The following is a 24,710-nucleotide window of genomic DNA, read 5'->3' as shown; positions in this document are numbered from 1 at the left end:
TTAACTGAAGGTCTTTTACCCGGCATAAATGTTCATACTGACTCAAGGTAGCCACATGAACGAGAATAGCAACCACAGACTGTAAAATATCCTATCTTGCCATCTAGGAGTTTGAGCTCACGCGCAACAATGATGTTTCCTGCCTGCTAAACGACTGCAGATACCAGCTATGTAAACACTTTGTGTAATAATACCTTTTAAGGCAGAATTTAAAAGCATCGTTCATACTGTAGTTCATCTGTTGGAAGGATTTCTTAGTTTTTCAAGCATCTCAGTAGGAAAAATATCAACACTCTGAAGCCCAAGATTTGGAAGTTTTAGAAAGACTCTTGCTTTTCATGACCCAGAGAGTTCCCACTGAAACTAGCTAAAAAAATTACACTGATTATTTTGAAAGTATCTGAGTCATTCTACAACTCCCAATCAGGCAAAATTGCTGTGAATTTTTTGAGCAGCTGTAATTACCAGTAAGAAATGATTCATTTTCATAACTAGTCACCAAAACAAGACCCTCTTTCGGTCATGTTATGAATGCCTGGGAAAAAAATGCAGAAAAAGCAATGGCTTCTTTTCCAAATCAAATCTGAGTTTTTAACTCAATCACAAATAAACTCTCCCCCTCTTTAGTGGCAAATGTAGGTGTGCAGGGAATGGAGGGCTGGATCTCTGAAGACCTGTCACGGAGAAATTCTTCAGGAACAGAGCCCAACCTGAACTATAGCCTCGCTAACTTGTCTCCAAACTGGGGCTTAGGTTAGCAGTCTGCAGGTTCGCATAGGGTCACGCCCAAGTAGCTGGGCTGAACATTAGGGGGATGGAATGAGACTGGAATCTTTCCCCCTTAGATGAAGTGGCAGCTGAAGGCTTTACTACAATACCTCTGTAGCAGGAAAGGCTGGCAAAATGCACATCACCATAAATTGCCAATGCTCCCCTCTCCTGAGTGTTGCCATCCAGGGGACTTGCATGGAACAGAGCTCTGTGCCGAGCTCCCCTTTTGGTCTAAGTCATGGAGACCATAAGACATAGTGATCTCGTGATAATAGCAAGATCACATCCTTGAATTTGCATTACAAAACTCAGTATTTCATCAGACTTGGCATTTGAAGTCATTTGGCAGTAACATGTGTTGGTGCTGAAGCATGGAAGGCCTGTTGCGATGCCCACTGATGTCAAAAGGCTGTTGCAGAGAGATCACAAGATTATTTTAGGAGGGTCACAGTAGTGCCACCCTTACTTCTATTCTGCTGCCTTCAGAGCTGGGTAACTGGAGAGCAGTGGTTGTAATGTTGGCTGGATGCCCAGCTCTGAGGGCAGTGCCGTGCCAGCAGCAGTGCAGAAGTTAGGGTGGTAATCCCATACCCACGTCACCCTTACTTCTGTACTGTTTTTTTCAGAGCTGGGTGGCCAGAGAGTGACAGCTGCTGACTAGAGGCCCAGTTGTGCAGGGAGCAGGGCAGAAATAAGAGAGGCAACACCATACCATGCCATCCTTAATTCTGTGCTGCTGGTGGTACCCCTCCAGCCATTGCTCTCCAGCTACTCAGCTCTGAAGGCAATGCTGCTGCCAGCAGCTACGCAGAAATATGGTAGCAATACTGCAGCCCCCATACAATAACCTTGTGACCCTTGCACCGCTCCTTTTTGGATCAGGACCTCTAAAATTACAAAGCCATGACATTTCAGATTTAAATATCTAAAATATTGAAATGTACTAGTTTTAAAACCCCACGACCATGAAATTGACCAAAATGGACTGTGAATTTGGTAGGGCCCTATTTATGATAGTAACTTAGTTCCGGTGTTAATAACTGGAAGCCAGCTTTTAATTTCAGTTCAATGCAGCTTACATCAGAAATAAAACATGAGGCTGACATTTCCCAAACCAGCAGCTGATGCGGACACCCAATTCCCATTGATTTTAATTAGATTTGGGAGTCCAGATCCTATCACTGCATAAAAAACCTAGACCTTAACGTCTTAGGGGGCAGGGACTAGATGTACTTCACCATGTACATGCTTGTACAGAGCCTTTCCAGCACAATACTGTCCCATCTGAGGCGTGTTCCTAAGTACAAAAGAGACATGAATAGCAACAGTTTAGCAAAACACATCATGTGTTTTTTCTGGCTCAGGAAAATATTCCTTTCCACCAACATCCATATCTTTTTGTTAGCAACCGAAGGCTTGATTTTCAGAAGTCTTCATCTAAAATGTTGGGTATTCAGCACTTTCCAAAAAAATCAAGCTATAAATCAGCAAAAGTTTTAAGACAGAGGCAGGCAACCTGTGGCCCAAGGGCTGCATGTGACCCCTTGGGGTTCTGCATGTGGCCCATTTTCCATGAGCAGGGTTACCAGATTTTGCAAGGTTTCTTCCACATAGTTTTGTTCCTACTGATATTACGAAAGTGACACACACCTAACTCAAGCACATGTGAAGTGAAGTGTGTTCTGGTTGCATTTGGCAGTCCCTGTGACAGTCCTACGCTCCCTCTGCATCCACTCAAAGTGCTGCTACGCATCCATCAGCAGACCCTGCAAATTCTAGGTATGTAAAAAATGTGGAAAAGAACAGAGAATTATACATTTAAATAGCAATAAAAGTTGCAATAAATGTTACAGTAGGTGTACAGTCATCTGATTCTGGTTTAGCTCAAGAAAGTAACAATTAAATAAAATAAATGCTGGAGCAATAGTACAAATAAATGACAATGACACAATTGTATTTTATAACCACATGGAAAGTTTAATTTAAATAAATACAAGATGAGATTTCATGTACATCTCTGGCCTCTTCCCCTAGGGCCTGTTGGCGTCTGAAAGGTATGAGATCTTATTACAGAGCATGTGCTGCAATCTGACCATTATTTTTGTTTGTTTTATAAATGAATGGAGATATACCTATCTCCTAGAATTGGAAAGGACCTTGAGTCCAGTCCCCTGCCTTCACAACAGGACCAAGTACCATCCCTAAGGGTGCGTCTACACTACAACGTTAATTCGAACTAACTTAGTTCGAATTAGTTAATTTGAACTAAGCTAATTCGAACTAACGGATCCAGACTAAAAAACTAGTTCGAATTAGCATTCTGCTAATTCGAACTAGCATGTCCACATTAAGTGGACCCTGAACCGGGGTTAAGGATGGCCGGAAGCAGTGCCGGCAGGGCATCAGATGAGGACTTAGAGCGTGGAGATGCTGTCTCAGGCTAGCCGAGGACTGTGCTTAAAGGGTCCCGACCCCCACCCTGGACAGACAGTTCTCAGGGGTGCCCCGCTTGCAAAGCAGTCCTGGCTTGGATTGCCTGGACTACCCACACTGGGCACATCACACCACTCAGCCATCAGCCCGGCTGCACTTGCCGCAGGCTGCCATCTGGGGAGAGGGGGCAATTGGTCCTCCCCATCGGGGGCTCATGCCCCATTCCTCCCTCACCTCCTTCCACTTACCCTTCCCTAGCCCCCCTTCCTGATGTACAAAATAAAGAAAATGAGTGGTCAAAAATAGAATCTCTCTTTATTGAACAAAACTGGGGGAGACTGGGAAAAGGAGGTGGGAGAGGGGAAGAGAGAGGCTGGGAGAGGGGAGGGCAACTAAAATGATCAGGGGTTGGGAACAGGTCCCATATGAAGAGAGGCTAAAGAGACTGGGACTTTTCAGCTTAGAAAAGAGGAGACGGAGGGGGGACAGGATAGAAGTCTCTAAAGGCAGGAGTGGGGTGGAGAGGGTGCATACAGAAAAGTTCTTCATTAGTTCCCATAATAGAAGGACTAGAGGACACCAAAGGAAAGGAATGGGTAGCAGGCTTCAAACTAGTAACAGAAAGTTGTTCTTCACAAAGCAAAGAGTCAACCTCTGGAACTCCTTGCTGCAGGAGGATGTGAAGGCTAGAACTACAAGAGAGTATAAAGGGAAGTGAGATCAAGTCATGGAGGTTGGGTCCATGGAGTGGTATTAGCCAGGGGGTAGGAGTGGTGTCCCTGCCCAAGGTTTGTGGAAGGCTGGAGAGGGATGGCACGAGACAAATGGCTTGGTCACTGTCTTCGGTCCATCCCCTCCAGGGTCCCTAGGGTTGGCCGCTGTCGGCAGACAGGCTACTGGGCTAGATGGACCTTTGGTCTGACCCAGGACGGCCATTGTAAGCTCAGGGCTCAGGGTCGGGGGTCTCAGTGGACCCCCTTGATTCTCTTGCACACCTGCTCCTGGGTGGCCAGGCTGGCAGCTCTCCTGCCCTAGCCTGCCACTTTCCTGTGCCTAGTGCGGAGATCGTGGACGAGGTCCACGATGTCTGCACTAGCCCAGGCGGGTGCCTGCCTCTTGCGGTCCCGGGCAAGCTCCCGGGAGCCGCCAGCCTGGTCCCGGGAAGAGGGGGAGGGCTGGGGGGCATCGGGTGGGTGGCTCGATCCATGCCAGGTGCCGGGTCTGCTGGCTGGGTGCTGGCAGGCTTGCACCTGGCACGGGCACCATAGCCAGCCCGTGCCCCTTTAGGGGGTCCGGGGCCGGGAGGGGGGCAGACGAGTTTCCCTGGTGTTGGCCAGAGTGGCCACCAGGGAAACCTGGGGAGGGCTAGCCTCCCACTAGTTCGAATTAAGGGGCTACACACCCCTTAATTCAAACTAGCTAGTTCGAACTAGGCTTAATCCTCATAAAATGAGGTTTTCCTAGTTCGAACTAAGCGCTCCGCTAGTTTGATTTAAATTCGAACTAGCGGAGCGCTAGTGTAGTGCCTATTAAAGTTAATTTGAACTAATGTCTGTTAGTTTGAATTAACTTTGTAGTGTAGACATACCCTAACAGATTTGCCCCAGATCCCTAAATGGCCTCCTTGAGGACTAAACTCACAACCCTGGGTTGAGTAGGTCAATACACAAACCACTGAGCTATCCCTCCCCCCCATTTTCAGTTCCTTCTCATGAGAAATGCTGGGTTGAAAACAACGGCCACTCCATTAGGGATATCAATGTGCAGTTGACCATACAATTAACCAATAAGCCTAGCCCGGAGGAGGGGAGGAGCAGGACCTCGTGCTGGAGGGAGCCATCTTAAAAGCTGATTCCCCCCAGCACCATCTCGCAGTGCCACCTGCCCCCTCTTCATGCTGGCAGCCAGGGGCGGATATAGGGCAGGGCGAGCGGGGCGGCCGCCCTGGGTCCCGCGCTTCAAGAAGCCCTGCACATGCGCCATGTCAAAGGGGGCATGGGGCAGGGGAGGCTACTAGGAAGCAGCCTCTGTCTGCGATAGGCCTGAGCTCCCCACAGACAGAGGCTGCTGCTGGACACCAGCCTTTGTCTGCGGCAGGCCTAGGCTCACCACAGTCAGAGGCTGCTCTGTGGGAGGCAGAGCAGCCTCTGTCCGCGAGGAGCTCAGACTCCCCGTGGACAGGGGTTGCTGCCAGGGACCAACCTCTGTCCATGGCCAACCCAGGTTGCCATGAACAGAGGCTGCTTTGTGGCAGCCTCTCCTGTCCCCTTCCCTCCTTTCGCAGCAGCCTGTGTTCATGGGAAGCTCGCCTCCCTTCCCAACTGAACAGGGGCTGCTACCACCCCATGAGGCTACCTTTGTATGAGAGGCAGCCGCACGAGGTGGCAGGCAGCCGATCTGTTATGGGAGCTGTTTTTTAAACTGGCTCCCCTTGTGGACCAGCTTCCTCCTGGCACCCCATGCTGCTGCCTCTGAGCAGCGTGGAGTGGCAGGGGACTCCCTGTCAGTGGGGCGGAGTGCACTAGCTACCAGCCCCACCCCTGGGAATATCAAATAGTCGTGTAACCGATAAGAATTCATGTGGTTACACGACTATTCAATTACCTGATATCTAACATCCCTACACTACATATCTCATTTATTCACAGGCACAGTATAGCCAGCAGTAATGAAAGTGCATCAACATTTCCTCACCAATACACCACCACCAGGCTCAGGACGGAGAACTCTTAACATGTGTCAGAAGGCAGATCAGTCTTCCTGTCTCAATACTTTATTTGCTAGGATCTGGACCAAACACTAATATTGAAGGATCAGCTCACAACTTAGACACTGCAGATCTATTTGCAAGGGACTGAGGCCAAGCCAAACCCTGAGAAAAGTTCAAGTTCATACAAACTGTGGAGGTATCATCAAAAACAGTCACCATCTCTGTAGGCCAGTGGGACTCAGGGAGGGGCTCCTCTCCCTTGGGGTCAGTAGGTAGCCACTCCATTCCACTATACTCCGCTCAGTTCTCATGGGGAATCAGGTGTGGCTGCCAATCCATGAGAGTAGTCCAGAGACCCACACGCAGTCTGTAACAAAAGTCTTTAAGCACCGGCCCTCGTTCAGGGCAGGGTGACAATAGCCCCCAAGACCGTCCTCAGGCCGGATCCTAGTTCAGGGCAGAGTGACAGGCAGCCAAACGGTCAGTTCAATGCCCAGTCCCTGGTTCAGAGTGGAGTGGCAGGAAAACAGTTTTAGGGCCCAAGTCCTGGTTCAGGGCAGGGCAACAGGAAAACAATCAATTCAAGTCCTGTTCACAGCTTCTCCAACCAGGTCCCCTTGCTCAGGCAGGGGTCCGGCTGATGCAACAGCAGAGGGGGGAGACTGCCACCCAAAAGCAGGGTTTCAAGGGGGAAACAGGCCCATCCACTCTACTCCCAGCCCAAGGCCCTAGTTGCAGCCAAGTGGTCTGCTGCTGAGTCAGCGGGGATCCGTTCTGCAACATGCTGACCTGGTTCTAGCAAAACGAAGGTCGGCCTCCCTGTGCTCTTTCCGTTTCTCCCCTCGGGCTGTACCTGGGTCCAGTGCAAGTTCTCTGGGCACTGTTGTTCAGGAACCTCTGGCTGGGTAAAACAGACTCTCCAGGAAGTCATCTAGTAGTGGGCCCAATAGCCCAGGCCAGTCCTGGGCTTCCCCTGGGTCTAGCTCCTTGCTTGGGTGCGCAGGGGAGGCTTCTGACTTCTCTGGTTATGGGGGCTTGCCTGGCCTCTCTGGCAGGCCTTTTGTATCCCTCACCCCGTCTCCTGGCTTCTGGTGAGGTAGGTTGCTAGGGCTCCTCACCCTCGGGGTCAGTGGGCGGCCACTACGCCCCATTACAATCCCATTTACTAGAAAACATAAATGTACTAGATGCTAAGTGCATTGCAAGATTAAGTACAGTACAAGATTTGAACAAACAAAGCATCAGCAATGAAATATGCTGAATTCCAGACCAGCAAAGTCTTGATGCAAAGTCTTTATTTTTATGCTCTAAGCTGGTCACTTACAGTAATACTTAACACTTAATTCTTCTTGATTGCGGCCTTTCCCGATGATATCTGGTAAATTATATCTAATGTCTAACATTTATTAGACATTATTTTCAGGGCTTTAATTTGGGTCTGTTTCCAGTGTTTAACCTCAACTACTTCTGCACGCATGCAAGCCCTGAAATACTCCTCCATGATAACTACAGAGTCCCCTTAGAAGCTAACATTGGCACTGAAAGCGTATGAGAAAAGGATTGAGCCCTGAGAATAAGTCTATCAAGTTTTAGTTTGACTTGAAGGAAGCCAGTACATACTGCTGGCTGGTTTAGAATGAAAATACTGGTGGACAGTGGTTGAAATAAGTTAAAGAGGCAGACAGACGACCTTTCTTCTAATGGGTGTTAGATCTCCTCCTTCATAACCTTCAGGAACTTAGCATTGGGGACATGCATTGTGACAAAGCTTCATTAAGACGTCGTGCCAATATGCCCATGTGATGGTGCCCTAAACAGGGGATCTCCATCTCCTTTTGTGAACATGATAACCACTGCCAGCAGATCCCGCACTAAAGCATTGTTGATGGCAGAAACCTCTATAGTTTCTCTAAAAGGGTGGAGATTACTGTGACCTTTTAAATTTCTGATGTCTGTACTGGTTCCTGTGATTCTTTGGAATTTTTCAACTTGGTACTGTCACTCCTGCTACTGAGACTAGACTGAACCCTTAATGACAGACTCCTTGAGAAATCTCTACTATTCTTACTAGCCAATACATAGATGATTGGATCAGCAATGCTGTTAGCAGTGGAGAAACACAGAAATATAGCAGAAGTTGAATATATGCCACGTTCAAATGAACATGTGTCATTCTGATACAAAAAAAAGTAAATGGCTCTTATTAGAAGCACCAGATGATAGGGAGCAAAGCAGATCAGAAAAATGGCGATGGCCGCAGCAGCTAAGTGCTTTGCTTTGGTTTTTTGGGGCTCGTTCAAGCTGCAGCTTATTTTGATGATTTGGAAAATTTTGTAGTTTGTGAAAATGAGGATTATGCAAGGAATAGCAAATCCAATTAGGAACCTGGCAAAGCCGAAAGAAGCAAACGTCAAGTTGAGTGGTAGAGTCTCAAAGCAGGTTGTACAGTTTTCATTATCGGGTAAAACAAATACTGGGATGTGGACCACTAAAACTACAGAAAAGAGAATAAACGTGATGAGCCCTGCAATTTTCTGACCCCTCACCCCCTTGGATTCCAAAGAATACACCACTCCTACATAGCGATCGACAGAAATGCAGCACAAGAGCAGAATACTGATATATACGTTGCAGAAAAAGATATATCCTGTTATCTTGCAAGCCAGTGGTCCCATCTCCCATATGTGTCCATTTTGTACATAGATAATCCAGAGGGGCAGGGTACACAAGTACATCACCTCGCTCAGTGATAAGCCAAAAAGGTAGACAGCGAGAATGTTTTCCTTTAGGATTAGTACAATGGTTAGACACATCGTTATAATATTAGTTGGCAAGCCTATGATAATAACAATATAGTAGATCACAGCCAACAGCGTCTGGCTCTCCTTGTAGGGCATTTTTTGGCAGCATTCCGAATCATTCCCGAGTCCCGGCATTATGGTGATGCCGTGTGGTGCAGAAACACCGGAGGAGCTTTCCCCTGTTTGTGTTGCCTGTGAATAAAAAGACACGATGGAAAGTTAGCAGCTATAAAAGATCTTTAAAAATAAGACAGCAAAGGTAATGGTGAAGTTAAGCTAGCCCACAGTGAATTTGTGGGTGCTGCCCTGTTGCAAGTGGTTTTAAACCAGAGCTACTCCAATAGTGTAACTAAGAGGGGGATCAGGCATATTGAGATGTGACTTCTTTCTGTCTGCATTTCAGGGGTGCCTAGTAGGGATGTAAGTGACTAATCGAGTAGTCGCTTGACTAGTTGCTTCTCCCACCCCTTGCTGTCTCTATCAGAGGTAGCAAGAGGGGGAAGCAGAAGTCGGTGCAGTGGGGAGCAAGCCAGCGCTGCTCAGCACCATCTCCGCAGGGGGCAGGGAAGCCAAAGGTGCAGCGGAGGACCGGGCATGAGATGGGAAACTGGAATCCTGTGTCTCGATTAACTGATTAAATGCAATTTAATATCCTTTGTGCTTAGAAGCCCCAGTCATAGACCAGGGACCCCAGAGTGCTAGGTGCTGTACAAACACCTAAGAAATGGATGGGCCCAGTCCCAAAGAGCTTTCAGGCTAAGCGAGTTTACACACCCTTCCTGCAGGGCCCACCCGATACCTACTCTTTCATGACTCTGACCTAGTCAAGGGATCTGTGACATACATGAGACTCTGCCTTTTCCTAATTGCCTGTTTTTGTGATCAGGTTTCTTTCCCCAGTTCCACAGCTGTACCACAGGCAGTATGAGTAGTGCCAAATGCCTAACAGCCCTTCCTCCCCAACTTCTCCTACACACCCGACTTCTGATTTCCAACCTTAATGGAATGGTAGGGTAGCAACCTGATTAAGCTTTTCTGTAGCTGCCTGCTGTCCCAGTGCTTTGGCAGGGAGATAGGATATGCAGACCATTATTTCCCCTAAGGAGGAGTCAGGAAAGGTTTTGGTTTGGGGATCTATTGCTAATACAGGGTCATTTTCCCAGTTATGTATAACACAAGATTCATTTTCATACAGTTTCCCACTTAGCCATGACTACTTTTAAAAATTCCCAGAAGCAGGCTGTTCACTGGAGGTAGAGTCTTACTCTGCACATGACGAGGAGATGCACTACCACTTGGGAGACTCTGCCTCAGAGCTCATGGGTGAGCATGGATACCGCACCCACTACTAAACCTGTGATGGGATGCAGCCAGATCCCTCCAGCATGCCAGGCCTGCTCCAGAAGCTGATATGTAAGCAGCCCAGATCACAGAATCCTAGGGCTGGAAGAGACCTCAGGAGGTCATCTAGCCCAACCCCCTGCCCAAAGCAGGACCAATCCCAACTAAATTATCCCAGCCAGGGCTTTGTCAAGCCGCGACTTAAAAACTTCTAGGGATGGAGATTCTACCACCTCCCTAGGTAACCCATTCCAGTGCTTCATCACCCTTCTAGTGAAATAGTTTTTCCTAAGTCTCTGATCACTAGCTCTCTGATGTGCCATGTCCAGAGAGGCAGTAGACCCCAAGTGCAGAAATTGATAATCTGCTTGGCCTTCTTGTGGCCTAATGGGCAGGGAGTGTTCCTTCTGCCCAGTCCTTGTCCTCCCCAAGATGTGCATCTGGGTAAATACCAAGCTGACTTTGATCCCAGCTAATTAAGTCTCATAACATCCTCTGATAAGTATCAGAGATGGGAAAAACGGGCACAAGCCAGTGAAGTGTTCCAGGTTGCACTGGAAGCCCATGGCAGAGATCTTCTACATGCCAGCCTTGCTCCTGTTCACTGGGAGCCAGATTGTGGTTCCCTCACTCGGAGGCTATGTCTATACTGCACCCATTTTGTGCAAGAAATATGCAAATGAGGCTAAGCGTGGAATATCACTGTGTCTCATTTGCATAATTACTGAGCGCCCACTTTTTGCACAAGAGAATTTTGCGCAAGAGCCGTTTTTCCGGAAAAAAATGTGGATGAACGTCTCTTGCACAAGAGGGTTTTTTTGCGCAAAAGCCTCTTGTGCAAAAAGTGGGTGCTAATTAATTATTCAAATGAGGCTAAGCGATATTCATTTGCGTATTTCTTGCCTATTTGTTGCACAAAACAGGTGCAGTATAGACATAGCCCTGGTGAGGAGCACCATCCTCTGCAAGAAAGGTTGACTTCAGCACAGCCTAGCACTACTCACTGGCATCATAAGCTGGCCCTAAACCACCCTGCCTCTTTGATAGAACAATGCCACTGATCAGTCCCAAAGCCACCTCCATGAGGAAAGCAGAAACAGACACATGCATAGACTTAGCACATCAAATGCTCCCCACCACACTGAAAAGCAAAGGAACAAAACTCCAGGTCCTAGTGTGGACTGCAGAAGCAGACTACTGAATGTAGCCATCATGTAGGGCCAGCCTGTGGTTCCCTTGCTCACTGGAGTCAACGGGGATACTCACGGAGTAAGGTGCAACTCACCAGGAGAGGATCAGAATTTGGCCCTTTCCATATACTGTTGTCCCTCTCATGTACTGTGGCTGCTCCCACTTAGGGTTTGCTTCAACTCCTCCTGCAAATCCAACCCCTATTCTCACCTGATCGCCTGGAGAAGCCAATTGTTTCCATGAAGTGAGGTAGCGCTTCAGGCAAGTAAGGAAGCCAGTCAGGCTCTTCAGAAAGAGGGCAGCACCTGGCTGATACTTCTTAGGGTACGTCTACACTGCAAGGCTATTTTGGGATACAGGAGGTATCCCGAAATAGCAACCCTGCATCTTCACAAGCCGCCCATTATTTCAAAATATTGTTCGAAATAATGGACGTGCTATTTCACTGGTTTTCTGGTAAACCTCATTGCACGAGAAATAAAGGATGGCTTGAAACAGTGCGGGTATGTCTACACTACCCCGCTAGTTCGAACTAGCGGGGTAATGTATGCATACCGCACTTGCTAATGAAGCCCGGGATTTGAATTTCCCGGGCTTCATTAGCATAAGCGGGGAGCCGCCATTTTTAAATCCCCGCTGCTTTGAACCCCGTGCAGCGCGGCTACACGGGGCTCGAACTAGGTAGTTCGGACTAGGTTCCTATTCCGAACTACCGTTACTCCTCGTGAAACGAGGTGTACCGGTAGTTCGGAATAGACACCCTAGTCCGAACTACCTAGTTCGAGCCCCGTGTAGCCGCGCTGCACGGGGTTCAAAGCAGCGGGGATTTAAAAATGGCGGCTCCCCGCTTATGCTAATGAAGCCCGGGAAATTCAAATCCCGGGCTTCATTAGCAAGTGCGGTATGCATACATTACCCTCCTAGTTCGAACTAGGAGGGTAGTGTAGACATACCCTGCTTTATTTTGAGATTTGGCGTCGTGTAGACATGCCAAATTTCAAAATAAGCTATTTTGAAATAAAATTGAAATAAAATATGCAATTTGCATAGCAAAAATTGCATATCTTATTTTGAGTTTAGAATGCTGTGTAGATGCAGCTTCTGAAACAACAGGAAATCAGAACACAAATAGCCCTGCAGGTTACAGGCACAACAGCAGAGAGAACAAATAAAGGTCGGAAGCAGAGGCCAAAGAAAAGAAAAAAGCAAAGCGCTCTGAACAGAGGCCTTTAATGACAAGAACCAGAGAGTGCAGGGCATCAGCATAAACTAGCCTGGCCTAGATGGAGTAAGGGAAAGGCAAATGTATAGTGTTCCATTTGGCCACCTAGATTCAGCCCAGTGTAAAGAGATATGGAGAGATGCTAAAGTGCAGTCAGCATACTTACTGCTCTGCTCTTTTAAGGGTTTCTGCTAACGGCTTTGCAGCTGGCAAATTCTGCTGCTCAGTTCATGGGTGCTTGAGAGGACCAGGACCTCGCCTGCTCCTTGCCATGCTGTTGCCCTTTTGGGGTTTCAGGCACACCTACGATTTAGACACAGAGCCACCCCTACACTCCCCTCATGGGTATACATTTTTCAATTAAGACACCCCTGTACAGCACTGACAAAGAGCTTCAACAGGATCTCTACAGGGTGGGTGGAAATTGCTGAGAGATTTGAAAAAAGTGAAAATAATAATAATAAAAAATGATAACCCCTCCAAACCCAGTAAAATCCTCATTTTTGAATTATTTTGTTTTCTTTTTAAAGCAGCTCTATCCTGACCTTTCTGTGTGGTGCACAAGAGGTCAGGGCAGGCTCCTTTTACTCTTGGATCTCCTCTGATTTTACACCAGTAGAAGAACTAAATGCGATCTGGCCCATGGGTTTTCCCCTCCATGTTTTTAATTCATACAAACAAAAGCGAAGGCTGCTGTTGCATGTGACGTTGTAGTGGGGAAGTTAGAAAACCGTTGATCACAATCAGGCAAGAGTGAAGGGCTATGGTTTTTCTTGGTAAGAGTTCTAATTCACGTGCAGTCACATCCCAAGACTTAGGTTCAAACCTAGCCAAAACTCTCAAAGCAAAACACAACCAAAGCTACCACATGTCACTTGATTTTGTTTGATTAATGTTATAGTTTCAAGGCAATATCACAGAACAACCAGGCCTGCTCGGAATTGCAGTACTTTCACTCAAAATATTCATGAAGCTTAATCCCTCTTCCAAAGTCCCTGGGATGAGCTTGAAATTATACTTCTAGCAGGAAAATTTGCAATAGTCTGACATCCACTCCTGGCATGGGGCTAGATTCTGTGCTATGTCTTCCAAGAGCTGCAGCACTGAAATCATATCCCAGGGTTGCAAAGGTGACTGAAGGACCCCCCCAGCATAAGTTACAGCAGCCTAGCGCAGACTGCTTATTGACTACTCCACAGGCTAGAATATCAAACACTACAAGCATGCCCCCACCAACTATCCCAGCCTGTCTCCTACAGGGGGGCCTGAGGAGGGAAGCAGCACACAGCTACACTATTCATGTCGGGGGGCGGGGGGAAATTCTACACTGGCTCCTTTGTGGTCTCTACATGCCACTGGAGTGACCTATAAGGGGGCAGAATCCATCCCATTTTTGCAACATTTTAATACCGCAAATTTTTAAAAAACAAGATAAAGCAAATGGAGTGTTTTTAAAAGGGGCATGGACAAGTTCCAGAGCAAACTGCAAGCTTGGCCAGCACCTGGGGGTCTCCAGGGATGAGGATCTTTGGGGCAGGATCTGTGGGTAGTGCAGCCTGTCTCCTTGCTGTGCCAAAAACTTCTTGTGTGATCATGGGCAAGTCATTTAGTCTCTCTGTGCCACTGTAAAAGGGGGAGAAACAGACAGCCCTATTGTATGGGATGTGAGAATAAACATATTGAAAGCGCTCAGATACAATTGTACCAGGAGCTGCAGAAGCACACTAGCCTGATTAGGCCCTTAGACCGCAAGCTACTTGGGGCGACAAAGCTCTGTGTGCATCTGCAGCACCATATAAATAGTAACAGAGATTCCACAGGAAGGTTACTGTTTTTGCTCAAAAACTCTGTAGTATAGACATAGCCTCAGTGAGCATTCTGCATATGCAACAAGTGCAAAATAGTCAGTGGAGACCCACACTGTAGTGGAGACAAGACAAGGAGAGCGTAAGCCACAGTTTGACTTCCTATCAACATCGTGATGCCTACATAAGAGTCCCAGGTGAGCAATGATGCTAAGGTTTTATAGGAAGGAGTTCCAAGGTCAGCAGGAAAGTGCTCTGTTGGCAGAGGTGAATGTAAGCTGGTGTGACCCGGTACGCTGTCCTAGCAAGAAAGTGGCCGGCAAAGTCTGGTATGCCGTAGCACCTATTTATAGCCGGTATGGCGTATCGGAAAGACACCATCCCGCCCCCAGCCCCTCCATGGAACTGCCTTTCTGAGGGGCAGGGATGGGGTTGGGGCTTCTGCTGGAAGGGGCAGAGTGGGGAAAGCAGCAGAACTGCCGGCAGTTCCTCTGGCTGCCCTACCACCTCCAGGCTCCTCCAGGTAATGTGTGGGGAGAAAAGGGGAAGAGCGGGGGCGGGGAGGTGTCCTGTGCTAGGGGAGGGGTGGAGTCACCTCATGTGGGGGTTACATGAGACGACTCACCATAGCTGGTGGTGCCCCCTTATACTGAAAAAAGTTAATTTTACTTTTACCCCTGGTCAGAGCTATTCCTAGGTGTTGTGGGGCCTGGGACAACCCTCTCACTGCAGGCCCCAGCCCTGCCCCACCTCTGCTCTGCCCCTGCCCGACTCTACCCCTTTTCTCAAGCTCTCCCCTTGCTGTGCCCCTACCCTGTCTCTTCCCACCCTGATCATCCCATCTTTTGAGTGACACGACCCGGAGGGATTTTCAGAAGCGGCAGCAGCAGAGGTCTGCTGTCCCCTCCGCCCAAAATCACTACAGCAGTGGGAAAGGGAGCTACCCAGCATCTACTTCTGCCCCCCTGCCCTCTCTCAGCTGCTTGAGCTCCACATCACCCCAGTGACGGGAAACGGAGCACCCCGGCTCCAGCGCCAGCCCTGTCCACTCCCCCGAGGCCTGCATCAGTTGGGGGAGCAAGCTGGGGCTGGGATGCTCCACTTCCTGCCACTGCAGCAAAGCAGAGCACAGCCAGCTGGGAGAGGGTGATGGAGCAGAATGGGCAGCTGGGTAGCTCTGGCTCCCACCACTATGGGGTGTGACGGGTCCGACCCTTGTTGCCATCAGCACCAGCCCCCACCTCCAGCTAATCCCCCAGACCACCCTGGGCCCCACAGATATGGTTGGGTCTCATCCATAGGATGGTTGAGGTGGTCACCACAGGGCCTGGGGCAGCTGCCTTGAGCCATCCTATGGACGGGACACTGCCCCTCACTTGTTTGCATGAAATCCATCAGCTTCTCCTCTCTTTCATTTGGCAGGGATGCGTGACCCTGAGAAGCACTGAAAGTCTGGCTAAGCATCTAAAATCACTGGTGAGGCAACCATTGTTCTTCCACAGAAGTTCCCCTTCAGCTAGAGATGAGCCACTACCGCAGTGGCCTGGCTGCTTTACTAAGCTTCTGCTGTCCCAGTGACACTTAGCTGCACTCTGGGGCTTTTCTCTTCCCTTGGCCTTGCTGCACACAACGCAAACCACAACCAGCAGCAAGTATGAGTTTCTTCCCTTCTCATAAGTGTGCTGAGACGTAGATGATCAGTCCCATTCTATGGGCTTGAAGCAGTGTGTGTGCATGCTCTGGGACCTTATGGGAGTCCCGAAGACTGTGCAAAGCATTCTGGATTTAATTCATAAATCAGATTGAGTAATCTACATTCACAGCTCTGTGAGGGTGTAGCGTGAGGGGTTGAGGGCAATACCACAGATATGATACCCCAAGTATGTCGCCATGTTCCTAAACTATAACTTTTGAGACTCTTATTTTGAAGTGTTGCTTTTAATAAAAACAGAGAAGAGGTTCCTGGTTTGATTTTGAGAAGTTTCGACCAACCACAGCTCTGATTTGACTTAAGCTTTTGCACGTTCATAGGTGAATTTGTTATCAGTAGCAAACAGCTTATTTACTGCCAGAAGCATTTTACAACTCTTACCTGATTAAGAAAGAGAGCTAAAACCCAGAGGGAAATGGTTCACTAAGATGATCTCTTTTGTTTGTATCTATCATTCAGTAGATTTTCAAACCTCTCTCAAGTAAAACCACTCTTTTGATCTCCAGAGGAAAAACGAGAGTGGGTTATAAAAATAGCACAAAAAGTATAAAGGAAGTTACAGGCACTGCATAAGACCTGCAAAGGTTAGAAAGGCGCACTGCAGTGGAAAAAGGCCCTGAGCTGAAAGCCTTTGAATGAGCTGAGAGAGCAAAGAGAAAAGAGATACTTGAAGGTGATTCCCAGCTCTCCTTAAGCTAGCACACTGAAAATAGTAGTGTAACCAGAGTTGCACGGAACCCACGAGCAGCAGCAGGGGTTAGCCCCTGACTGGATCCTGTGTGTACATTCTTGGGGCCAATAGCCTGTGCCACGGTTTGCCATGCTACCATGGCTACCCTATGACTTTTAGCATCCTAACTTGATGAGAGCTAGTGCAAGTGTGTTTGCATGAGCTGAGAATCACAGCCCCAGCTTCAAGTGTAGACAGCCTGACACCAGGACCGTGAGCAGATGCAAATCCATAACAGTTAAGGGGAGAGACAAAGTGGGTGACCTAGTATCTTTTATTGGACCTACTTCTGTTTAAGGATATCTTACAGTTAAAAAGTTTGCTTCATTTTTCTTCATGTTGTGGAGTGTACATTTTAGATGGCAAAATTCATTATCTTCCATCTGTTGTATGTAGTGTGGTCATAGCTGTGTTGGTCCCAGGATACTAGAGAGACAAGGCGGGAGTGGTGATACCTTTCATTGGACAACTTCTGGTAACCAAAGTGGCAACTTTAGGGTACGTCTAAACTACATGGCTCTGTCGACAGAGCCATGTAGATTAGTTTTCTAGAAATAGGAAAATGAAGCGGCAATTTAAATAATCTCTGCTTCATTTACATCAAAATGGCTGCCGCGCTGTGCTGATCAGCTGTTTGGCGGCGGCACAGTGTGGTAGTCTGGACGCTCCGCAGTCGACAAGAGAAGCCCTTGTTGACCGCCCCGTAATGCCCCGTTATGCTTACCTTGTTGACCGCGGAGCATCCAGACTATCGTGCTGTGCCGCCAAACAGCTGATCAGCACAGTGCAGCAGCCATTTTGATGTAAATGAAGCAGAGATTATTTAAATCGCCACTTCATTTTCCTATCTCTAGAAAATTAATCTACATGGCTCCGTCGATGGAGCCATGTAGTCTAGACATACCCTTAGGGGAAGGCTGACTGGGACAACTAGTTAGTCTATGTAGTTGGCTTGGCTTCCCGGAGGGGTTCCTCCTCCTCCGCGTCAGTGGGCGGCCACTCCGCTCCCTGCACTGTCCCTTTAAGCCAAGCTGCAGGTCCATGCCTGGCCTTCCTTCAGGCGGGCAACACACCACAGAGTCTGCTTATCTATATATGTACATAGACCTGGCCCTGGTGCTGGTGCTGGGAGGGCGGCAACTCCACAAAGTCCCAGTTAGGGATAGTTCAAGCCCTGGTTCAGGGTGTGGTAACAGACAAACACAGAGTTACCGTATTTTCCGGCATATAAGACGACTTCTGATGTTAAAAAACATCCCCCCAAAATCGGGGGTCGTCTTATACGCCGGGTATGGCTTTGCAAAGCCGCAGAGGGGCTCCGGCGGCGGGGCAGCCCAGGCGCGCCAGGGCTGTCCCGCTTCCGGGGCGTCCTCAGAGGCTTTGTTCCCGGTGTCCCTGGTCTGCTGGAGATGGTCCCCAGCAGACCAGAGGCACCGGGAGCAAAGCCAAAGCGGCGGCGGCAGCGGGGTGCCGCGCTTCTGAGGCTTTGCTCTGGCAAAGCCTCAGAGGCGCGGGACCCCGCCGCTGCTGCGGCTTTGGCTTTGCTCCCGGTGCCTCTGGTCTGCTGGGGACCGTCTCCAGCAGACCAGGGACACTGGGAGCAAAGGAGGCGGAGAGGCACTGGGGTATAAGACGAAACCCTATCTTTTAACTAAAAAATTAGGGAGTCGTCTTATACGCCCAGTCGCCTTATACGCCGGAAAATATGGTAGTTTACACCCACATCAGGCCCTCGGTTCAGGGCGTGAAAGCAACAACCACAGTGTAGTTCAAAGGAAGGCCAGGCCCTGGTTTAGGGTGTGGCCACAAACAAACCCAGGCTAGGGGGCCTTGTTCAGGAGGAGAGCAGGCCAGTTGCCTGCAGTAGGGGCAAGGAGGGGGAGACTGCCACCCGGTAGGTGGGTGGCAGGGGGGGCACAGGGCCCTAGGAGCAGAAGTGCAGGTTGCTATGGGCTCAGCGGGGGCTCCAGCCTTGGGGCCACTAACCACTGGACCACTTCCCATCTCCCCCTTAGCCGGTATCTGGCTTTCTGGCTGGGTGCTCATGGAGTCCATGGCAGGTTCGTCCCACTGGGGTCCCGGCAGTCCGACCCAGTCCTCTGCGGCTCGCAGGTCTGTGGAGCTCAGTTGGGCTCTTGGTGCAGGCGGTGTCAGGCGTCTAGGCCAGGCTGTATCAGAGTCCTGGGCCGAGCCTCTGGTCTTGGCGGCAGCAGCAGCTGCTTCTCCTGGTTCCTGGGCAGGGGTTGGGGCCTGGGATCAGGCTGGTCCTCTGCAAGGTTGGCAAATGTAGGCGGGCCGGGCCAGGCCTCAGCCTCCCATGCAGGGAGCAGGTAGTCGGCCTCTGGCCCCAGGAAGGTAGGAGGCCCTGGCCAGGCCTCAGTCCCAGGCTCCCAGGCTGGGAGCCCTGAGTACGCCTCTGGTCTTTCTGCAGGCTCAGCCCTGACTGAGGCTGCTGGCTGGCCTTTTATAGCTCTGGCACCAGCCGTCGACCCTGAGGGTGGAGGGGGCAGGCAGAAGAGCAGCATTGGGGAAGAAAGGAAACAAGGAGACACGGCCTCCGCTGCCTCCTGGTCGCCGCCTCGCCCCACGTTGAAACATACATGTGGGCATTGGCGAGGGTGGTGGTGAGGGTTCTGGCTGTGGTGGCGGCCTCCAAAATGTATGGCAAGGTAGTCATAGAATCATAGAATACTAGGACTGGAAAGGACCTTGAGAGGTCATCGAGTCCAGTCCCCTGCCCCCATAGAAGGACCAAATACTGTCTGGACCATCCCTGATAGAAATCTATCTAACCTACTCTTAAATATCTCCACAGATGGGGATTCCACAGCCTCCCTGGGCAATTTATTCCAGTGTTTAACTACCCTGATAGTTAGGAACTTTTTCCTAATGTCCAAACTAAACCTCCCTTGGTGCAGTTTAAGCCCATTGCTTCTTGTTCTATCCCCAGAGGCCAAGAAGAAGAAGTTTTCTCCCTCCTCTCTATGACACCCTTTTAGATACCTGAAAAAAGCTATCATGTCCCCCCTCAGTCTTCTGTTTTCTAAACTAAACAAATCCAATTCTTTCAGCCTTCCTTCATAGCTCATGTTCTCTAGACTTTTAATCATTCTTGTTGCTCTTCTCTGGACCCTCTCCAATTTCTCCACATCTTTCTTGAAATGCGGTGCCCAGAACTGGACACAATACTCCAACTGAGGCCTAATCAGCGCAGAGTAGAGTGGAAGAATTACTTGCTCACAACACACCTGTTAATACATCCCAGAATCATGTTTGCTTTTTTTGCAACAGCATCACACTGCTGACTCATATTTAGCTTGTGGTCCACTATAACCCCTAGATCCCTTTCTGCCGTACTCCTTCCTAGACAGTCGCTTCCCATTCTGCATGTGTGAAACTGATTGTTCCTTCCTAAGTGGAGCACTTTACATTTGTCTTTATTAAACTTCATCCTATTTACCTCAGACCATTTCTCCAATTTGTCCAGATCATTTTGAATTATGACCCTGTCCTCCAGAACAGTCACAACCCCTCCCAGCTTGGTATCATCTGCAAACTTAATAAGCGTACTTTCTATGCTACTATCTAAATCGTTGATGAAGATATTGAATAGAGCCGGTCCCAAAACAGACCCCTGCGGAACCCCACTTGTTATGCCTTTCCAGCAGGATTGTGTACCACGAATAATTCTTCTCTGAGTAGTATTCTTCCTTGTGTCGGAGGCCGCCGCCCAGGAGGCAGTAGAGAGGGGCCTGACAGTGGGGGTGTGTGCATGTACCCCTCAAACCACTGGAGGACTGGGCATACAGGTGGTCCTGAATGGCCAGGTCCCAGGCTCAGGGGCGCCCCCTCTCCTGCAAGTGAGGCGGGGCGGCCATCTTCCCTTCCCTTCGGGGGCCCAGCGGAGAACACCCTTCTGGCTGATGCTGGGGTAGTAGCTTCTGCTTCTCCACCTGAGCCTGGTGTCGGCCCGGGTCCCCTTCCCGCTTCTGCCCCCCCTCTGGTCTCCATTCGGTGGTATGTACCCGGGGAACTGTCCCCCTGACTTAGCCCAAAGTTCCGGTCCCCCTCCCTATCACAATTCACCCCTCACCCCGTTCATGCCCTTGGACCTGATTCTGCCCTCTATGGACCAGCTAGAGCTGCCTCTCACTCTGGCCGAGTTCTCAGAAGCCCTCCGTCTCGTGCCCAACAATAAAACTGCGGGCATGGACGGGCTGACCGTGGAATTCTACCGCATGTTCTGGGATGTCCTTGGCCCAGACCTCGTCACCATCTGGCCCAAGTCCTTGGAGAGTGGGGTCCTCCCTCTGTCATGCAGGTGAGCTGTGCTTGCCTTATTGCCGAAGAAGCGGGACCTCCGCAACCTTCGGAACTGGCATCCCGTCTTGCTCCTCAGCGCGGACTACAAGGTCATAGCAAAAGCCATCTCGCTGCAACTGCGGTCTGTGCTAGCAGACGTGATCTACCCTGACCAGACCTACATCTTCCTGGGCTGCAGCATCTTTGATAATTTGAACCTGGTCCGGGATTTCTTGGAGCTTGGATGTAGGGACAGTCTGTCGTTCGCTCTCCTGTCCCTGGACCAGGAGAAGGTGTTCAACAGGGTGGACCACGGGTATCTCCTGGGCACTCTGCAAGCCTTCAGCTTCGGGCCCCATTTTGTGGGTTTTCTCCGGGTGCTGTATGCCCTCGTGGAGTGTTTGGTCAGGCTCAGCTGGACCCTGACCGAGCTGGGCCAGCTGTATGCTCTGGCAATTGAGCCCTTCCTTTGTCTCCTCCATAGGAGGTTGACGGGGTTGGTGCTCCGAGAGCCAGAGCTGTGGCTAGTTCTGTCAGCGTACGCTGATGGCATGTGCTCTTCGTGCAACAGAACCCAGGAGACCTGGCACGAGTGGAGGCCTGCCAAGCCATCTACTTTGCGGCCTCCTCCGCCCGGGTCAACTGGGTCAAGAGCTCTGGCCTGATGGTCAGGGACGGGTGGCAGGCAAGCTCCCTCCCACCCGCGCTTCAGGCCGTGAGGTGGAGCGCGGGTCCACTGCTCTATCTGGGTGTTTAATAATCCGCCACACGTCCCTCTCCTCTGGAGAACTGGCAAGATTTGGAGGCCAGGGTGGGTAAGCGGCTGTGGAGAGGGACAGGACTTCTCCAGTGTCTCTCCCTCCACAGGAGAGCGCTGGTGCTAAATCAGCTGGTCCTGTCCATGATCTGGCTCCTGCTCAACACCCTGAGGCCGGCCCCGGAGGTCCTGGCCAAGCTCCAGAGGATAGCTCGGGAGTTCTTTTAGCCAGGACTGCACTGGGTCTCTGCAGGGGTTCTGTCTCTTCCCCTGGAGGAGAGGCTCAGGTCTGCACCTTCCGCCTCCAGGCTCTGCAGATACTCCTCTTTAGTGTAGGTAGTCTGGCATGGAGCACTTTGGCATGCGTCTTCCTCCGCTGGCTCCGGGGGCTCCAATATGGCTGGCAACTCTTTTTTATTTATCTGGGGGGGAGAGGTCTTCTGCGAGACCTTTCAGAGCTGCCAGAATTCTACCAGGAACTCCTCTAGACCTGAAAGCTATTCTCAACCAGGTCCATTGTGGCCACCGAGGGAGTAGACCTCCTCGCAGAGCCCCTGCTCCACAATCCAGCTTTGTGCATGCAGGTGGCAGAGTCTCCCTCAGTGTGCCGGAGGCTGATCCTGGCAGAAGCCATCAAGATCGGAGACCTCCTGGACTACAACACCGGGGACTGGGTGGATCCCCAAGCACTCACTCAGCGCATGGGGCTCTCCACCCCCCAAACCCTCCTGTGCCTACGCCAGGAGGTGAAGGCGGCCTTGCCACAGTCTGCTCTCAATTTCCTGCAGAGAGCCCTGCGAGAAGGTACACCCCGCCCCTCCCTACCTGCAAAGCCTCTGTCCATTCTTATCGGGCTCCTGTTCCGCGGGCCCCCCTGGCCACCCCATCCCTGGACCCTAAGCCAGCTGCAAGATTTGCAGCTGATCTGCTTCCAAACTGCTTCAAGAAAACATCTGTACACGCTCATGCTCCACACTCTGCATTTCCCCACACTCATGTCCCGCCCTGATGCCAAATGGTGGGACTATTTAAGACCTGTGGATGGTGGGGAACCCTGATGGGCCAGCGTATATTCCACCCTAATTCTTACTGAGGTTCTGGCTGTACTTTTCCCCCATACCTTTTTATTTATGCACACCCCATCTGTGTCCCCACAAAGTTGCGAGACCTCCTCATCAACCTCCTCCTGGCCCTGGCGAAAGCCGCCATTTACACCACCAGGAGGAGGATGCTGGACGAGGGGGTGCTCTGCGGCTGTGGGGGCCTACTTTAGTTCCTCCTTGATTTCATGTATCCGGGTAGAGTTCCTCTGGGCGGTATCCACTGGCTCCATTGACAGCTTTGAAGAGCAGTGGGTGCTGTCCGGGGTTCTCTGCTCGGTGTCCCCATCCGGTTCCCTTGTTTTAAACCCGTGACCCCCACACCTTGATCCCTTTTGTCATTATTTGTCCCCAGAAATCAGTTGGACCCTGGGTCTAGTCATCCCTTCCGTAGGGCTGGGGGAGGGACTTTGAGAAGTGGGCGGGCTGTGCCCACCACCCCTCCCATGGTTTCCAAATAGTGCCCTACTACAGTCCAATAAAGGATCTCACTTCATCCTCCTTGTCATTCTAATATCCTGGGACCAAGACAGCTACCACAGCATTGCACATGGTCAAGATGGATCTATTTTGTTTATTCCTGGCTTCCTACTTAGGAAAGTCTGGCACTGAGAACAGAGACTCTGGGATATTTATATGGGTAATAAAACATCCACTACTACCATGGTTAGGATAAAAATCCAGCCACACATATTTGGAAAGGATTGAAATCCTCAGGCTTCCAGGCAAAAGCCAAATTAGCTAAAGGGAAGAGGAGGAGGTTCTCATGTAAGGTTTCGGGCATCTACTTCAAAAGCAGCTGGCACCTGTGTCAGAGACAGGACATCTAACTAGACAGGTGAGTGGGCTGCTGGAGCACAGTGATCCCTGAATTCCTTTTTTGTCTGGAGTTATGAGTGATGCGAGCAGAGCAGCGCCGCTTCCATTCTGTGCCTTTTCTGAACCCTGATGCCAGCCCAACAGCAGATTTCAGCCCTGCATGGGGGAAGCCCCTCTGACAGGCTGCCTCTCCCACTTACCCCTTCCTGTGCAAGAGCAGCCTGGGCTGTTGCTGAAAGCAGATAGATCTTTCCTTTCCTCTCCCCTCAGGGTCACAAGTACTGCAAGTGAAGATATCCTAGTACAATGGGCCAAACATAGGCTCCGAGGTTTGACATCACCCCACCATTCTTAGCTGCAAGAAAACCGTCAGGCTTTCATGCATGGATGGCTTCTGAAAGTTCTCACTTACCTCTAAGAAGAGCCTTGACAGTAGAGATGATGCTAATAATTTCCTGCAGATAAGGCGTCTGTAACTTTATCGAGCAAGGCCTGCTATCAAAATTCTAGAAGTCCACACCTCGTCCTCAGCTCAAGCTTGGACCATAAAGTCTGCAAAGAAATCAATTGTGGTGTTCTATCAGCTAGACATCTCCCACCTCTGAAACGCCTATCATGGGTCAGCAGATCAAGCATTGGGAGTCTCTTCCTGCAAAGTATTTGTAACAGGTGTGGGGGTGCTAGTCAATGAATACTGCTCTGAAATAGGTTTTAGCTACAGGGTTCCTGAGATGGAGTTTAGAGTTTTAGCTAGGGCTGCTCTCTGTCCAGTTTTTCCCAGGATTGTCCCTTTCTGGAAGTAGGTGTCCTGGAAAATCAGTACACCTGCCAGCTGTTTTATGGGCTCAGGGTCATGCCACACATCCCTTTTTTTTGTGTCTCCAAGGTGGCAATCTTAGGGGATGGTAGACTATGACAAACCAGTCTCAGGCAAGAGGAAGACTTCACACGCAGGCCTTCACATAAAAGACACCGAGATAAACGGCAGTTTGTCTGACTCATGCAAGGAAAGTGGGA

General features: G+C 49.9%; 1 protein-coding gene and 1 long non-coding RNA gene across 2 annotated transcripts in view; one reads left to right on the top strand and one right to left on the bottom strand.

The window, feature by feature from the left end:
• Positions 1-24,108, top strand: part of LOC102453109 (uncharacterized) — a 52,494-nt gene extending 28,386 nt beyond the window's left edge. The window contains exons 2-3 of the long non-coding RNA XR_331314.4: positions 15,697-15,750; positions 23,964-24,108. This is a non-coding gene — a long non-coding RNA (uncharacterized LOC102453109). The remainder of the gene's footprint in view (positions 1-15,696; positions 15,751-23,963) is intronic.
• Positions 5,358-24,244, bottom strand: GPR132 (G protein-coupled receptor 132). Its single transcript, XM_006112742.4, has 2 exons — positions 24,106-24,244; positions 5,358-8,907 (listed from the first exon to the last, which is right to left on the bottom strand). Exon 2 carries the CDS (start codon positions 8,848-8,850, stop codon positions 7,852-7,854), a length of 999 nt encoding a protein of 332 aa, XP_006112804.2. The 5' UTR covers positions 8,851-8,907; positions 24,106-24,244; the 3' UTR covers positions 5,358-7,851.
• Positions 24,245-24,710: the final 466 nt, after the last annotated feature.

This window comes from Pelodiscus sinensis, chromosome 4, assembly GCF_049634645.1.
Source record: "Pelodiscus sinensis isolate JC-2024 chromosome 4, ASM4963464v1, whole genome shotgun sequence".
NCBI lineage: Eukaryota > Metazoa > Chordata > Testudines > Trionychidae > Pelodiscus > Pelodiscus sinensis.
This window is presented reverse-complemented; position numbering and strand designations above follow the sequence as displayed.

Bases quoted from the DNA above. Each gene is read 5' to 3' on its own strand.
- GPR132 (XM_006112742.4), bottom strand. From the start codon at position 8,850: ATGCCGGGACTCGGGAATGATTCGGAATGCTGCCAAAAAATGCCCTAC.